Source organism: Mus caroli, unplaced genomic scaffold (assembly GCF_978045245.1).
Source record: "Mus caroli unplaced genomic scaffold, Mus_caroli_1 scaffold_9, whole genome shotgun sequence".
Classification (NCBI taxonomy): Eukaryota; Metazoa; Chordata; class Mammalia; order Rodentia; family Muridae; genus Mus; species Mus caroli.
In genome coordinates this window covers 15,325,513-15,341,127 of record NW_028227264.1, presented here as the reverse complement: position 1 = coordinate 15,341,127, position 15,615 = coordinate 15,325,513, and the positions used below count along the sequence as shown (strand labels likewise).

The following is a 15,615-nucleotide window of genomic DNA, read 5'->3' as shown; positions in this document are numbered from 1 at the left end:
GGGTTTCTCTGTATAGCCCTGGCTGTCCTGGAACTCACTCTGTAGACCAGGCTGGCCTCAAACTCAGAAATCCGCCGGCCTCTGCCTCCTGAGTGCTGGGATTAAAGGCGTGCACCACCACGCCCAGCTCACTGGTATACTTTTAATAGAAGAAAAAAAAATTAAATGTATCTTAAATGATTTCACAGACATCAAGAATGCATTTATTCTTCGAGGTTCAAAACGAGAATGGATCTGCGCTACCGAGGTGTCAGATGACAAATTCCTTTGGCTGTCAGTACTCCAGCATGCAATCAGAAGCAGTATGAAGTAAGACTAGGTTCAAAAAAAGGCAAGAGGGTCCCTGGAAAGTCAGAGATGTGGACTTTCTGCTTCAGAACATCAGTGAGAAGCACACAGATATAAACCCTGGATGATGAGGAGATGGAAGAGCTAGGACGGCTGTAAGGTTCCTTCCAACTTTTATAATGTATGATTAATCGATATATAAAATCAATGTATAAAAACAAGGAGTCTAAAATTTTGAACCACAGCTTTTGGTAACTACCACTCATGGGCATTACTTAAGACAATTTGACAGGATTAATAACAAGAAAAAAACATATCGCGTAGGTTTTTAAAGAAATGAGTAATAAGCAGAATAAAGTATTTCTTTCATGAGCATTTGAAATACTCGAATTTGAGATTCACTAATCAGCATTTTCATGAAACAATTACTGATTTTAAGGCTATGTCTATAAAGTACAAATGGCAGTTTTCTCAAGCACTTGTCAGGTAGATCCTTAATGTGAGTGTACTCTTTAAAAGGCATCAGAATATGCCATGTCACAGTATTAAAATGTTTTCTGGATTTTGTTTTTTACAATTGTTCTTAACCAAGGACCCAGATTCAATTCCCCAAACCCACATGACAGATTACAACCTGGAACTCCAGTCCCAGGAGAACTAACTGGTACTCTCTTTTCGCAAATGTAGTACAGAGATACATACAGGTAAAACACCACACATACAAATTAAAATAAATAATCTGTAAAAAAAAAAAAATCAATAGAAATCATTGCACTTCAGATTCAGGGCCCAGAAACTCCTGAAATGGAATGGACCTGAATGCCTCCTCCCTAAGAGCTAGCTTTCGCAGTACCAGAAAGTTCCACGCAAGCTTCCCAAGGAGGGAAGCAACCAACAGCACTGCCTAGCTATGATGTCTATGAAACACAGAAAGTGGCTTGGCACTCTAAGCCTAAGAATGCAGCAGCAGTAAACAACAGCCTCCTAATTACACTAAATACCATCTCAAACACACACACACACACACAAAACAACCCATGCCTGGTCCTGGAAACCCAGCCAGCTACTCCAGAGCTAGTGAAATCTTGGACCTTGGAGAAGAATCTACAACTCTACAACTCTCACTTCACTAAACCAGCATAACCCCTAACTATAGTCTGAGCATCTGTGCTTATATGTACAGCTAAGTGTGGTCCTTAGTCCTCAACAAAGAACTGTTTCTTTGCAACAGATGCACTCAGTGCTGAAAAACCCAACTCATCAAAGAGTGGAAGCCAATCCCATGGATTCATCTACAAAACAACCCCAGAACCTAAGGCTAAGGGAACATTTTGGGGATGGGGTTGTAACAGCCAAAAGATCTGGGTGTTTTCTGTGAGGCTCTGTCTCCAAGTAATGCCAGGAGCTACAGCTGTAAAGGCTCACCAACATGACTGCCTAAGTGTGAGCTGAGAGAGGACAGCTACAACAGAATTGCCAGTGAGTCCTACACAAAGAACGATACACAACCAGGGAGTCTGAGAGTGGGAGACACAGACTTCCCAGATAAGCACACCAACTGCTTATCCAGTGCCAAATGGCCAGCCCCGGAAACATGCACACAAGTGACATGTACAGAGTGCGCAGGCTGCATTTGTGTATTTAGGAATTTGACTATATATACACGTATATGTACATGTATATAACAATAATTAATGAAAAAGAGACCATGAGTTTGAAATAGAGCAAGGATGGGTGTATGGGAGGGTTTGAAAGAAGGAGAGGGAAGAGGGAAATGATATAATTGTATCATAATCTCAAAAACTAAAAGAAGTCCCTGGGCGTAGTAGTGTACGCCTTTAATCCCAGCCAGCACTCTGGAGGCGGAGGCAGGAGGATATCTGTGAGTTTGATGCTCCCTAGTTTACATAGAATTCCAAGATAGCAATGGATACAGAGACTCTGTCTCAAAAATAAATCATCAATTAAAAAAAAAAAAAGGAAATCTAGCAAAAAAGTGTGCCTGTAATGAAATTTAGCTGAATAAAAATGATTTTTTTTTTTGCACAGGTAAGTGACTGGTGAAAGCTATAATGTATTAATTGGGATTAAGCTGTTGGTCTCTCCTTCTTGCTTCATGTGTTATGTTTTTAAATCCATTGGTAGAGTGCAGGATTGTGAACTCTACTGAAGAGATTCCTAATTCTTAAAAGTTTACTAAAATATATAGAAATTAAATATTGAATTTTCTTATCAATGCAAAAATTACGCTTCTGATTTTGTTATAATGGACCTGTAAAAGTTTAAGATTTATAAAATAACCACTAAGAAGAACATCTGTTTGGTAGTTAGCAATATATACAAAGTAATAACTATTACCTAAATGTATCTATCATATGCTATAAAACCAATCCAAAGACAGCACAGTATCCTGACAGGGGAGGACACACTCCCAAAGACTTTCTTTAGTGGCAAAACTCAACTGTATGGAAAAGAGTGAATGACAATATAGTTAATGGTAACATAGAAATCTGAAATAACCAGTTCTCCCGTGACCTGAAACCCTCAGAAGTTTAAAAACCTTTACTTGAAAATGCTATCTGTGACACTTTAGTGTTTGCGTGCACCAGCGTATGTACAAGGCAGAGGACAGTCCTGGGTGTCAGGCGTCTTCTACATTATTATTATTATTATTTTTATAAAGAAAGACTGGGTTAGTCTTTCACTGGCCAGCGAACCAGAGGGACTTGTCTGTCTAGCCTCCTAGCACTGGGATTACAAGCACACCAATGTGCCTGGCTTTAAAAGCCACAAACTGCGGTCGGTCTGTGAATTAAACTCAGACCCTCTTACTTGCAGGACAAGCACTCACAGCTGAAGTGGGCCCAAGCATGGTTAGCACCTTAGTCATGCAAAAAGCAGTAATGTTTTCAATGGCTCTTTTCACTCCTTATGTCATGGTTTTATCCTTCTCCTTCACCTTGAGGGGACGACCCATCTTCATAATTCACAAGCTTATACAATTCCTGCTGAATTCTTATGTAAACCCACAGGGAAATCCTGTCGCTGGTGAAACTGGTCAAGGAAAGCATAACCCTGGTCCGTGCTGTCATGTGAAACAGTTTTCTAGTTTTCCTCATGCCTGAGAATGGCAGCTAAGGCTCTGAGGGAGAAAGGGAAGCAGCTTCCGAGACTCTCTCAGGCTCCCAAATCAACCCTGAGAGGGAGCGCATCTTGAACCTCTTTGCAGAGTCCAGACACTGCAGAGAGAGATGCTGGCAGCTTGGTATTATTTTCCTTCTGCAAAGCTTTCTGAGTTTGTGCTTGATGAGAAAGAAGTCCACTCTGTAAATGCGGTCACAGCGTGGCAGTGTCACATAAGTAGGAGGGGCCAGTATTACTGCCGTCTGATGTTAGGGCACAGAAAAGTTGAGGCTCGCCAACAAATACAATGTATTCTCCAGAGAAAGTCCTCCTGACCCTTTTATTGAAATTAAAAAATAAAAGCTACTTAAATACAATGGTGAACAATAGGGTAAAACAAATCATAAAGTTTAATGTTCAGTTAAGCAGTGAGCTCAATGTCTGGGTTTCCAAATAGGCTCTAAACCCCGAACTGCTTAAGAATGGGCACGTTCACAGTTCACGGCGATGGCTCAGAGGTGAGAAAACGGTCGGAGCTGCTCCAGTTGAACTTCCAGGGAGATTCTCTCCTCAAGAACATCCTGAAAAAGACACAAAGTCCAAGTTACACTTCAAGTAGACAGAAGTGCAGCATTAGTTCTGCTTCACGACAACAACTGTAGTTGTCAAGAGAAAGGGAGTAATTTGTATTTAAAACATACATTTCACTTTAGAAAGGCAATTTGTATATTCATACTAGGAAAGCACGATCCTACTAATTCAGTCATTTCTGAAGACAGAACTGGGTAATAAAATGCTTTTAGGTTAATTGTTACCAAAGCTAGTAATTGTAGTGAATGGGTATTAGTGCACAAATTTTGAATAAAGCCCTAATTAAATGTACATGAATTTGCTAACATGAATTCTATCCTCTGGTGATGGTATCTGATCCCAAGATCTCATTGTGAATTTCAGTTCTATTAAAAAAAAAGATTAATTTTGCATCCAGGATAATTAATGATAATAATAATAAGTAGCAGCAGCAGAGAGAGACTGACTGTATGTTTGTATGCACATATATGCGTATGTGTGCACCCTCCTGCATATATGTAGAGGCTGGAGAGCAACTTTCAGAAGTCAGTCAGCTCTCTCCTTCCACCACGGGGCTGCAGGGATAGACACGGGTGGTCAGGCTTGCAAGGCAGGGACTTTCCCTGGCTAACCCACTTCCTGACACTGCTTTGACTTAAGGTTTGTCTTGTTTTTTCACATACAAGATGATTTAAATGTTCTCGCTCTTTGTCTTAATTAGATTGGTTTAAGTTCTTATTACTAATCTGAGTTAATCAAAGGATAAACTAGTGACAGCCCAATTGCCTACATCCTACATGGAGCACACACAGACCATATATATACTTGCTGGTTCCCAGTCCACTTCTCTTCTCCAAGTTTCTTCATGGAAGTTAACAATATTATAGGAATAGTGATGTCATATATATATATATATATATATATATATATGTGTGTGTGTGTGTGTGTGTGTGTGTGTGTGTGTGTGTGTGTGTATATATATATATATATATATTTGCAGGATAAGACACTGTGCACACAACTAGAATTGTGTTGAGAAATTCCTTTTAGTATTAAAAGATACAATGGCTCACACAACATTTTAGCTACACACATTTCTTCTGCTTCGAGAAAGTTTGGCATACTGGCAGGAGCCATTGGATCATTCGCCCCAGTTTCTGTGAAACGGAGATTTGCAGCAGTCACAGAACTGAAGATGCAGAAGTGACACTACCTTTAATTGCTGTTGCAATTCACTGTTCAGTCTGGCCAGAACGGTGTTGGTTTCCTTATTGCGTCTAATAGATGCCTGGATAGCCTTTTTATCTTTCCCCACAGATCTGAGAGGACACAGGAACAAAAGCATCCTTCATTTCTTTGTCATCTTTAACCCCTTTCTCCCAGTAATTTCAAAACAGCAAGAGAAGGAACTCTTCGCTTCTTAGCAGAGCTCAACTTCACTTGCTGTTTCAGTGGTAACGGAGAAGACAGAAGCTTCAAAACCCCAGGATGGCCACTGTTATTCTATCACTGTCATCATGCTGTTTAATTCACAGAGTCAAACAGTCTGGACCAAGCACTTGTAGACTCTGTAACCAGCTAGGCAATGAATCCTTTTGGCTTTGTGGGCCATACTGCTCTTCCTTGCTCTGTTGTATCTTTTCTTAGAAATGTAAGAGCTGGGCCAGTAAGATGGCCCAGGTAGTCAGGGCACATCCCACAGTCATGATGGCCACAGTCTGATCCCTGGAATCCACACGGAAGGAGATCCAAGTCCCAAATGTTGTCCACTGACTTCCATGCGTGGCACATGTAATGAAGTTGTACAAGTTGGTTCTCTCCTTCCTCCATGTGGGTCCATGGGTCCTACGTTTGAACTCTGGTTGTAAGGTGGCAAGCACTTTTACCCACAAGCCATTGCACCGCCCCAAGAAAACTCAGGAAGATTTTCTGTTTAACTAAAAGACTAATGTGTCTTTCTGTCTAGTGTTTTGAGCTGTGCTTTTGCTGTCAGTAATTAAACCCACTGAGGCGTAACTGGGTTACCTGGGAATAGAAGGCTGTGATGTTAGGACAGCAGCTAGGACGCCTGTCTTCTGCGTATGCTCATCCACATCTGGCCGTAACTCATCCTCCGACTTTAATCTTCTTCTAACAGGTTTTGGTGGTGGAGCCAGAGGTGTTGTGCCCTTGCTCTAAAAGACAAGAGAAGTGCGCATTCCTGGTGAGATCCATCCTAATTAGCATTTGTCAACACAAATTGCTTTACACTTGCTATTTAAAAAGGAAGTTACTCAGCTTATTTAAAAACAACTTATGTATCTGTTTCAACAGTAAAGGAAAAACAGTAGCAGATGCTATCACCGTGTAGCCCAGGCGGAGCTGGTGACCCTCGTGCTCCAGCCTTCCTGGTGCTGGATTGCACGCCTGGCTTAGCCATCTTTATTTTTATTTTTAAGAATTATTTATTTATTTTATGTATATGAGTACACTGTCGCTGTCTTCAGACACACCAGAAGAGGGCATCAGATTCCATTACAGATGGTTGTGAGCCACCATGTGGTTGCTGGGAATTGAACTCAGGCCCTCTGTAAGAGCAGTCAGTGCTCTTAACCACTGAGCCATCTCTCCAGCTCCTAATTTCACAAGTCCCTTATAGAAAACTGTCCACATTTTAAGAAGATGTTTCATACCACATTGGCAGGAACATTAGTAGCTGTCTTTTCTTCAGCTTTACTGTCCGCTTGGGCAGCCCGAAGAGAGCTTGAGGGGTCAGAAGCTTTCTCAGCCTAGGGATGAATGTAGTATCTCATTACTATATGATTACATGCAGGTAAGCACAGAACATGGAACAAAGTAAGATGCTAGGAGCTGGTCCTTCTGACAGGAAATCTGAGGTGAGGATGAGAAACACTGAGAGCACCTTGGCAGATGACTTTCTCTAGCACTGAAGTTGGTAAACAAGATCTGAGAGTGGGAAGAGAGGAGAGGCAGCCGCGGGGCTGACTCTGCAGCTGCTTGCTATAAGGCTGTGACGGGGACGTGATACATCTAGCCAAGCACAGGAATGAAAGTCCCTAGGTATAGTCACCTCTTTCCCCAAGTCCACCTCCGCCTTCCTAGGTACAGTTCACTCCCCTAAGAGGCGAGGCCAGGGGACCTTCGGGAGTGCCAATCAGAGCTTCCCCGCGGGCCAGACCCATGAAATCTTTAGGTTATGCTAGTCAAACTACTAACATGTGTTATTGCATCTGTTAGAGGTGCAACAGCTGAAGCCATCAGAATAAAGATGTCAATATTACTTCTTTCTTTTCAACTACACACATATATATTTTCAATGATTTAAATCAGAGATTCAGACAATGTCATTAGATTGCTGACCACTAAATCTACAGTTTACTAGAACAGTCTATGAAGGTTATGTGTTAGCATGGTATTGTTTTGTGTGTGTGTGTGTTGCTGAAGTGTGTAGCTTTTGTAAGCATAGCCTCTTATCCTATGGGAGTCCTCAATATCTACAAGCAGAGGCTTAGCCTTAACTTCCCAGAGCAGCATTAACTAGGACCCGTTGTGTGTTTCACATCACACCTACCCCTGGCCCTAACATCCGAATCTTACTAAATATGGTACTGCAACTATCAGATGTTAGTGGTCAGTAGCCTGGCTGAGAAGCACGGGCCTAGGAGACACATCCCCAAGAGAGGCAGCAGCAGGTGCTTTACTTGCTGTTGCCCCTGCTAATTTAATCTGCTTTTTTTTCCCCCCTGGTTTTTCGAGACAGGGTTTCTCTGTATACCCTGGCTGTCCTGGAACTCTCTTTGTAGAACAGGCTGGCCTTGAACTCAGAAATCCACCTGCCTCTGCCTTCCAAGTGCTGGGATTAAAGGCCTGCGCCACCACCGCCTGGCTTTAATCTGCATTTTCAAGAGTCTTAACTACATATGGGAGGAGTCATAAATCAGCTCAACTCTAGAAAACTCACTGGCAAGACCTCAGGATGTTTCTCAGCTTCACTGTCTTGTTCTTCGGAGACATTTGATGCAGCAAATACTTCAAATTGGCTGAAATCTGCAAAATTTGGTTGTTCTGGTATCTGCTGAGGTGAGGTACTAGTGTGAGTTATTAGACCATCCGCATCCACTGGGCGATGGACAGAAGGACCGGGTGCCTGTCCAATGATTTAGAACACAGAGACAAACATTAGTTCCAGGACAGCCAGGGCTATACAGAGAAACCCTGTCTCGAAAAACAAGAAAGAAAGAAAGAAAGAAAGAAAGAAAGAAAGAAAGAAAGAAAAAGAAAGAAAGAAAGAAAGAAAGAAAGAAAGAAAGAAAGAAAGGAAGGAAGGGAGGGAAAGAAAGAAAGAAAGAAAGAAAGAGAAAGAAAGAAAAAAGAAAAGAAAAGAAAGAAAAAAGAAAGAAAGAAAGAAAAGAAAGAAAGAAAGAAAGAAAAGAAAGAAAGAGAAAGAAAGAAAGAAAGAAAAGAAAGAGAGAAAGAAAGAAGAGAAGAGAGAAAAAGATTTAAAAAAAAAGGAAAAGAAAAAGGAAACAAACATTAGCATTAGACAGTGCCACAGTGTGGCTTCTTCCTAGGGTAGCACAGGACAGCAAATACCTCAGATATATCTGTACATAGCTTATCAATGTCTATTGAACTTGGCTTTCTTTCAGTAAGCTGCCAGGCTGCTATGTAGATATACTGTGTACCCAGGCCTCTGGGGATGCCATTCTCTTTCTCTGGAATGCCTTTCCTGCAGCAACTTCCTCTAGCTTCTGGGTCCGACTCAGCCGCTTCACTTGCTTCTCCTCACTATGCAATTTTACTTTACTAACCAGCAAGGCTGTACTCCATCAATATGTCTACCGCAGTGTTTCAGTTGTGACCTAGCAGGGAAGTACAGGTCCAGGGAGAGAAGCTTCTATCTGAGTCAGAGATGGACCCAGGACATCATCAGATACCTTCATCTCCTAACCCACTGTTCTGCTGCACCCTTTAAGACAGCATCATTTCTTTCTTAGTAACCCAAACTGTTACTGGAATCTGTACCTTCCAAGAATATACTGACTAAAGTGCTGACCCTGGAGATGATCATAAACAGATCTAAGTGTCTAAGGCCAAACTCATCCTGAGCACTACGATAACTGCCACTTCAAACAAGAACACTGGGACATCACCTGTGAGGGCTGAGGTCTTGGAGGCACTGCAGGAGGATGGGCAACAGCTCCAGCCTGTTGTTGTCCTGTGTGAACGTAGAAATCTCGTTAGTGATCACATACTTATTTTACTGTAGTACAAACAGGTAAATGACCACATGATACAACATTTCTAAGAGCACACGATAACTTCTCAAGGGTAGTGACTATCTTGTAAAATGCTCTAAATGGGGCTGAGGCTATAGGTCAGTGGCTGAGCAGCTGCCTTGCATGCTTGAGGCTCTGGATTTGAGCCCTGTGACATGGTGTCTTGCACCTGTAAGTCTGTACGTTGAGGGGTAAGGCACTGGGATGAAAAGTTAGTTCAGAGTCAACTTTGACTACACAGTGAGTTTGAGGCCAGATGGGGCGATATGAGACTGCGTTCAAACAAAACCCACACTGAAAGTGCTACACGTGACCTAGTGCTCAGATTTCATGGCCTCGGCTCCTATCTCATTTCTCTTGTCACCTCCACCACATGAAGAACTGCTGACAAGCTCCTGCCTGTTTCCTTCACAGTAACCTGCTCTTGGTTTCCTCCTCCATCTTTCCGAGTGTTCTTTAGCTACCACATGAAAGTCTTCACATTCTTCCTTTAACTTAACGCTACCATCTCTTCGTGAACAATTTTCAATACTTGCATTTTTCTTGGCTCAAGGGGTACAGCTGTCTGTTGATTACTATTACGGCCTTTAACCATACTGAATAAAACACCGTCTCTGCCTTAGCTCTTCCACTTCAGTCACTGTGACTGCAATGCTGCCAGATGTATAAATACTAATATCTTGGAGTCAAGGTTCTTTCCCCATCTTATCAGTCCCCCACAGCACTGACGCAACCACATCTTTTAACTTTTCCTGTAGTTATCTCGTATGTGTCCATCTTTATTAATTGTATACAGATACACCTTATAGTTGGGAAAACAAAATTCTCCCCACTAAAAAATCTTTTTAAAATTTGATGTCTTTGTTTTTTCAAGACACATTTTCTGTGTAGCACTGGCTGTCCAGGAACAGGCTATGTAGACCAAGCTGTCCTTAAAAATCAGAGATCTGCTTCCTGAACACTGGGATCATTTGATGTGTCAAATCCACATTTTTTTCTTAAATGTAAACAAAAAAAATGTATCTTGGGATTAACTTTAAAACAATGTCTATTATTACAATTACTGTATATTATGATTCCCTGGCCCCTCCCTACCTGTGGTAACTGCAAAGGTCCGATTCATATCTAAGGATGATGATCTAGAATGAGAAGGCTGTGGCCTGGGAGGGGGAGGTGGTGGCGCAGTGTTATCAGGTGACGTTCCTGAATGAGACCTGCAAAATTCACCAGTCACAACTGGTTATATTAATGCTGGAACACGATCCTTTTCAAGCATTCACACTTGACTGAATAGCCAAGGACCTTATTAGGATGGCACTTTTCAAGCAGCACCTATGAAGAATCAACACTAAAAGCAGCACACTATCTATGCTGTATCTGAAACAAACGGCTACGTAATGTGCCAAGTGCCCTTATATAAAGTCATAAATCAGCCTGTAAAACACTGGAAGTTTCTGTCCACATGACTTCACCACAAATCTGTGATGCTTCCCACTCAATGGGAAGCGCCCGGGGCTGAGAAGCTGTTGTGAGGAGAAAGCCCCTAGTGGGTTACTCTTCAACAGCTAGACCATAGTAAGCAGGACAGACTCTGCTTACACCATGAGATGTGCATGCACTGTCACCAGAGCTGCCCACTTTGCAGGTCACTATGCCCTAGGGAGTCTTCTATTTTGAAAAGCTTTCCCTAACTCTGGCAAACAGATCTTCACATACAGGGGTAAAAGGAACAAATTCCAAAACAATCAGAAATCCAAGAGACACAGAACCCCACGGATCAACGACAGCAAACAAGTATTGTCTTCTGACTTTCTAAGTTCCTTGGAAATCTGGGAGGGGTGGTCCCCCCTCCCCCGTGCTCCCTCCCTTTCTCTCTCTCCAACAGGCATGCTGCAAGAGGACTTTCACTACATGTAAAATGTGAGAAAAGAACAGTGCTTCTTTCCTGTACATCTGAGTGGAGGGTGAGGCCCACACAGACAAGCCTCTGCCATTCATCCCTTGTTTATCCCATGTACTGTTTCTGGGTCTAAAGCGGCAGGGTGAGCGGCCATGCTTCTGGGTGTTTAAAACACCGTTTTCGTGGTACTTGCCACAGCATCACATGCCTATCACCTACATTCTCACTGTTCTACTGACATAGGATTGCATTAACGACTATTTCCAAGAAGCTATCAATTCTTTTTAAACCCTTCATGAAACACATAAAAACAAAACAACATGAACAATAGGGTTGGTTTCTTTTTATTTTTTAACAAGTCAAACCAAAATATTTGTCTTTTACATAAACTAATAGTTATTTAATAGCTTTCAGAGAGCAAATAATTTGTGCTTGGTTCTAAGTAACTAAATATTAAAGCATGTGAGGAGATGTCAACAGCTTTCTTGGTATAAATACTGACCTTTGACGAGTTACACTGCTCCCAATCTGCTCTGGGTCAGAGGGGAAAGAGTCTGAGCTACTGTACCCATCTGCTGGTAAAAGAAACCTTCTAGTTAGTAGTACTCATTTCTTTGCATTTTACTCTCTGTACCCCAAATGTTATAGATTGTTTCGCTGCTTCAAAATTGGAGACACTCAAAGACTGCAGAATAGGCTAACAGTTCATTCCAGTGTTACCAAGTGTAAAAGTCACATATGTCATGCATAGCTATATAGTAGAGAGAATAAGTTACAATCTAAATAAAATGAAACAAATATTTCAAAATAAATCACAAAAATCATACATATATTGCAGTTTCTTTTCATAGAAAAATGTAACTATAGGTTGAATATCTCTTATATAAAATGCTTCTGCCCTCCCCTGCCACTACAGACTTAAAGTATTTACATAAACATGAGATGCCCAGAGAACAGAGCCAAGTGCAAACATATACTCATTCCATATCTACTATGACCGTGTGCACAGCCAGTTTGCAGTGGGCCTTTGTGGTGCAATCTGTCAAAGCCTCAGGTGTGATGCCGGTTTGATACTTAACAAGCTTGGACTCTGAACTAGTTCTTATTTTGGATTTTGAGATACTGTTGCTGACTGTATTATAAACTCTCAAAATGTAATTTAAAGCAGACAATAAAATGGTTAACCAGGAACATTGAGAATGTGAATAATCACTTTCTTATTTTTATAGTAGGTATAAATTGCTTTGTAGTAGAAAACAGCTACTTTCAGATAGAAAATAAGAAACAGTTAAGAAAACAAAGCTTGTTTTATCTGGACATGGTGGCACTGGGCCCATATTAAAGGAACTTTCTTTGCTACTGTAGCCCTCCCGCTCTCCCTTGGCTGCTGAGGTCTCGACTCTTTTCTGCTATGCTATGCTCCACAGGGAAGCAAACCCTCTAGTGACCAGTGTCTTCCTACTGAGGTTGCAAAGCATAGTCCCAAGCCTGGACAGTTCACACCACCTGGACCACTCCCACGCTAGTCCAAGCCCCCAGCTTCTTATGATTGGATTACTATACCCCCCTATTTCAGCGCTTGCCTACTTTTGGCCTGGAATTAGAACAGAAGGGTGAGTATTTTAAGAATGTCTTCTGTCTCTCCTCCATGGAAAACTCTCTAATGACTTTTCACACCGTTCAGTAGGAGTGAAAATGTTCCCAAAGCCCCTCTACTGTTCTCTCACTTCCTACCTTGCTTATCAACTCCGACTCTATTCCAGGTCAGTGCCTGCTGTCTGCAGACACAAGCTTCCTGCCTAAGGGCCACACACTGGCTGTTGCCTGCCATTTAGTCATCTTTCCTATAAGTCATAGAGCTGTCACTCAGCTCCTTCAATTTTTAAGACAAATGTTATCTAACAAGGCCTTGTTTGTTCTCATTTAAAATGGTACTCGCACTCTCTTTTCCAGCTTTCAAGTTCTATTCATGAAATTAGCTTTCCTTTCACATAAGTTATCCCTTCTGACCGCAATCTAAACCCTTATAAACTCAGTACCGATGAAGACTTGTTCTGTTTTGTTTACTGCTAAGTCCCCACCCCCTAGGTTGGAACCTGGCACATAGAATCCAATTACCATGGCTGTCTGAAGGAACATCCCAATGTTTTGTGAGAAACAAAGAAAGATCGGGGAAGAGCCAATGGAACACACACTGAAGTCAAACAGGTAGCCTGCCTTGAAGAAGGTGACAATGACAGGAGTATTCACCTCAGACAGTGCAGAAGGTTTTGAAGAGTTATTGTCCCCTATTTTACACAGGGAACACTGTACAAAGTAGATACAGATTTCAATTCCCTAGACTTTAAATTTATTTCATAAACTCAAATGAGAGACATAATGCTATCTTTCACTTACCTACGGTATTTCCAGAAGGAAATTTTACGGATGAGTTGATTTTATTTTCTTCTGACAGGTCAGATGGTTTCACAAGTAGTGGGCTGGTGGGGTTAGTATGATCTAATAGAGAATTAAGAGGTTACAATACAAGAGACAGACATTTCATTGAGAAAATCCATAGAAGATTGAATTACAGTTAGATCTCATTTAGATACTACAAAAGTGTCATATAAGATGGTACTTTTAAATGATTTTAAATAAAACTGAATATAAACCTGTTTATGGGAAATTTTGTCATACCCCACAATAAGATCATTTACTGCCTGTCCTTTCACCTGGTTACGGCTACCCCATAACACAGGGAACCAACCATCCTAAGTCAGAGCTATAAATGATGGCACTGCCGTCTTATAAAGACAGTACATTTGCCTCTGAGAAGCCTTAACTAAGCTGGGAATGGCGCTGCACACGGGAGGTTGGGGCAGGAGGACTGGAGGCCGGCCTGGGTCACCCAGCAAGAGCCCACGTGGCTGCATATGACCACCTGTAACTTAAGTTACAAAGCATGCCACGGCCTCCTCAGACACTAGACACACAAGTGGTGCATACATATTCACATAAGGGAAAGTACTCATACATGTAAAATAACATACATTTAAACAAAACCCAAACAGACTCCAGGATACCAGGAGTGTCTCATTTTCAAATGACCTTCAATTTATTTTGTGAAAATTTCCCAGAAACACTCCTATTTTAAAGATTTATATGAAACAATTTCCTTTTTAAAAATACAATATTGTTTAAATATAGGCCTGCAGGTACACACAATTGTAGAGAAGAATGAGGTAAAAAAAAAAAAACTAAACAATTGCTAGTCAGCTGTGGTGGAGTATATATATATTAGTATATATATTTTTACTTCCAGAACTCTGGAGACAGAGGCAGGTGGATCTCTGTAAATTCAGGGACAGCCTGTTCTATGAAGTGAGTTCCAGGCCAGAGAGGGCTATGAAATGAGACACTGCCCCACAAATAAACACCCCCCACCCCTCCCAAATCATTTATGAGAGAAGTTGAACCTCCAGGGAGTCATTCCTTCCCTCTGCATGCTGGCCGCGAGCTAAGCCAGAGCAGCCAGGGCAGGGCAGCCGGGGCAGTCCTTACCGCTGCTTGTTCTCTTCAGCTCCATTTCCTGCATGTGGATTTTGCTTGGAGTCATGCGGATGGGGACTGGGTGCACAATAGCGGTATCCTAGAGACAAATAAGTAAAGGTGGCATTGGCATTAGGAACTGTGGCATTCTGGGGACTCACAACACCGAAAGCTCCTGCACACATCCTTCTCATTCACAGTAATGCAAAGGTAAAATCTTTAAAAATAACAGCTCAATTTAAGAAAATCAAGTTTACATGATGAATAATTTGATTTCATAAAGTAATTTGAAGTTGAATGATTAAAGAAATTCATGAAATCCTCTTATTAAAAACACAGTTCAAAACAGTATTTGAAAACAAATTACAGTGATGTGATAAGATTATATAAATGTTAAGCTTTGAGGAAAATTAAAATATTTATGAAAACCAAAAAGCTAAGCGATAGACTGAAAATTGTTTTTATTAAACTGCTCAAGAAAAAAAATTAACCTATAAAACGAAAATAACTAGAAGTCTGTTCTATTGCAATACAACCCCCCTACCCCCCAAAAAAATCATTTATGAGAGAAGTTGAACCTCCAAGGAGTGATTCCTTCCCTCTGTATGCTGGCCGCAAGTACAGTAACTGCTTCCTATGTAGAAAGGAATACACACACTAGAGATGCAAGAAAGACCCCAAACTAACAGCCAGTACTTTATTACTACAATACATCAGGCATGTCTGTGCTTCCTAAGCCATGTCAGGAGTAAAGCAGTCTGAGAAGAAAGGAGAGCAAAGGCAAGGCAGAGAAGCACCCCAGAGCCAGGAGAGGCAGAAGGAGAAGCACCTCTCTCAGCCGGGTCCCTCTGCAGAGCAGCCAGAACCATGGCTTCAGAGTCTGGGAAAGGCCTGGGGAGGAGAGCATGGCTCCTATGAAGACGG

The 15,615-nt window shown here is 41.6% G+C and overlaps 2 protein-coding genes across 12 annotated transcripts in view; one reads left to right on the top strand and one right to left on the bottom strand.

The window, feature by feature from the left end:
* The window catches only part of Ect2l (epithelial cell transforming 2 like), a 79,630-nt gene extending 77,364 nt beyond the window's left edge, over positions 1 to 2,266 (top strand). For 4 of the 5 annotated variants that reach the window (XM_085842661.1, XM_085842660.1, XM_021174522.3 and 1 more), the window contains one exon: positions 189 to 2,266. In XM_085842661.1, coding sequence (XP_085698787.1) covers positions 189 to 313 — 125 coding nt within the window. In that variant the 3' untranslated portion in view covers positions 314 to 2,266. The remainder of the gene's footprint in view (positions 1 to 188) is intronic. The other variant, XR_015048372.1, reaches the window with a different exon arrangement.
* A 1,457-nt stretch (positions 2,267 to 3,723) lies between these two features.
* Reps1 (RALBP1 associated Eps domain containing 1) overlaps positions 3,724 to 15,615 on the bottom strand; it is a 71,077-nt gene continuing 59,185 nt past the window's right edge. For 4 of the 7 annotated variants that reach the window (XM_021174745.3, XM_021174747.3, XM_085842664.1 and 1 more), the window contains 10 exons: positions 14,704 to 14,791; positions 13,558 to 13,659; positions 11,663 to 11,732; positions 10,356 to 10,474; positions 9,135 to 9,199; positions 7,943 to 8,128; positions 6,654 to 6,749; positions 6,007 to 6,155; positions 5,195 to 5,300; positions 3,724 to 3,992 (listed from right to left, as the gene is read on the bottom strand). In XM_021174745.3, coding sequence (XP_021030404.1) covers positions 3,924 to 3,992; positions 5,195 to 5,300; positions 6,007 to 6,155; positions 6,654 to 6,749; positions 7,943 to 8,128; positions 9,135 to 9,199; positions 10,356 to 10,474; positions 11,663 to 11,732; positions 13,558 to 13,659; positions 14,704 to 14,791 — 1,050 coding nt within the window. In that variant the 3' untranslated portion in view covers positions 3,724 to 3,923. Of the gene's footprint in view, positions 3,993 to 5,194; positions 5,301 to 6,006; positions 6,156 to 6,653; positions 6,750 to 7,942; positions 8,129 to 9,134; positions 9,200 to 10,355; positions 10,475 to 11,662; positions 11,736 to 13,557; positions 13,660 to 14,703; positions 14,792 to 15,615 lie in introns of all 7 variants that reach the window. The other 3 variants (XM_021174744.3, XM_021174746.3, XM_029482468.2) reach the window with 1 other exon arrangement.